At 41.4% G+C, this 1,879-nt stretch overlaps 1 protein-coding gene across 1 annotated transcript in view; it reads left to right on the top strand.

The window, feature by feature from the left end:
- LOC134442279 (uncharacterized) overlaps positions 1-1,879 on the top strand; it is a 15,579-nt gene that overhangs the window by 2,374 nt on the left and 11,326 nt on the right. The window contains exons 3-4 of the mRNA XM_063192518.1: positions 141-232; positions 558-697. Of these exons, the coding sequence (XP_063048588.1) occupies positions 141-232; positions 558-697 (232 nt within the window). The remainder of the gene's footprint in view (positions 1-140; positions 233-557; positions 698-1,879) is intronic.

The following is a 1,879-nucleotide window of genomic DNA, read 5'->3' as shown; positions in this document are numbered from 1 at the left end:
CGACAGGTCACCACACTACATCTTATCCTGTTACAATACATTACGTTACATTACATTACATTCAGGGCTGTAAATTAATAGAGCGCCACTTCCCTTCCCCCTTCATATTTTAAAAATGCATCTTTCCTCCACTCCTCTAGGTGGAGCTCAGGGTCATGATGACGTGCACTATGCCAGTATCCAGCACCAACGCTCCAGGGCCACTACTGGGGGAGGGCAGCGGGAAGATCAGGTTAATAATAATAATAATAATAATAACAATAATAATGAGACAATATAATAGTAATATAGGCTAGATATGGCTGAAGCCTGTTGTCTAAAGTGGGGAAATCAAATTAATAGGAGAAATATCTGGTATTGATAACTCTGAACACTTGAATACTCTGCCGTGTCAGAGTATTACAATTGCATCAATCCTCTTGGGTTGGGATTATGACGCTGTCTATATTTGTTATGAAATTTGCCTTCCTGGGCCGACAGAAGCCTGTATCAGAGTGGACCTGTGTGGTCGCCACCTTCACCTGTTTCATCCTCTATATTCGTATACGTACATACAGGTCCATAGCAGAGGCGGAGAGGATGATGTTCAGTACTCCACGGTGAGACAGCATCCCAGGCAGACTGCAGCGGCTCTGCAGGGGGAGGAAGACGTGCAGTATGCCAGCCTGCACCTGAAGGGCAAAGCAGACGCAAAAGGGTATGGGCATTATTATTTAAAATCATACTCGTTTTTGTGAATACATATTATAAATAGGACTGCGTTTTGATGTCAAAAGCTAGCAAATATCACAACGCTGGTTTAAAATGGTAAAGGCATCATTATTTAATTTCACATTCATTTTGATGAATACATTTCATAATAAATAGGACTGCATTTTGACGTCAAAAGCTAGTAAATATCACAACACTGATTTTGATATTTAAAATCACTTTAATTTCACTTTAATTCAATTTCATGAATACATGTTATGAATACTTTTTGACGGTAAAAGCTAAATCACATTAATCTGAATGTGGAAAGCATGGATGTCAAACATACATAAAATGAATGTATTTATTTTTAATTGTTAATCTTTTTTATATAAAAAGCTGACACATATGATCTAGTTTATACTTTTACTTTTAACACTAGATGGCAGTGTAACAGCTGAAGTATGAGCTTCCCGCTGATATATTGAGGAGTAGAGTAGAGCAGAGTAGAGTATAATTTAGAAGACGACACGAGGATATTACACACAACAATGCACATATACTCACAAAAGCATCACCATACACAGGGTCACAGGGTCATGGTCCTTATCCCACTTACCCCCCCCCCCTCAAGGTGCCAAAGTCACTGTGCATAGTCCAAGGAAGAGATCCAGTGACATTCAGGTCCCCCACCAGCCACTGATTGATCAATCAGTCACTGATATAGATCAGCAATTTTGCTGAATGTGCAGATGCTCTCACAACCTGTAGCCTAGGGCCCCTGGGCCATCTCAATCCGGCCCCGGTGGCATTGGCTATAACAGTGTCAAATCATCCAGATAAGACATATTGTATCTCAGAACTGAAACTCAGCTACTCAGGGGTCCGTATCTCGAAAGCGTCTTTGCTAACGACGGTAGCAACGTCCTTCGTAAGAGCGACTCAAGTCACTCTCGACAGGGACGCTCACCACTAAATCCAATGGAATGGTAAGACGGTCTTAAGACGGTCTTAAGACGGTCTTAAGACGGTTAGCAACGACAAGAATCGAGAAACGGACCCCAGATTACTCAGATACTCAGTGCTTCTCAGATGATCTGATGAATGAAATGAATATGCCTATGTAGTGACTGATGTTCTCCTATGGTATTACAGGTATCCCCGTCAGGGAGATGAGGACAACGTCATC

This window comes from Engraulis encrasicolus, unplaced genomic scaffold (genome assembly GCF_034702125.1).
Source record: "Engraulis encrasicolus isolate BLACKSEA-1 unplaced genomic scaffold, IST_EnEncr_1.0 scaffold_138_np1212, whole genome shotgun sequence".
NCBI lineage: Eukaryota > Metazoa > Chordata > Actinopteri > Clupeiformes > Engraulidae > Engraulis > Engraulis encrasicolus.
Note: the sequence above shows the minus strand (reverse complement) of the source record. Positions and strands in the feature narration are given on the sequence as shown.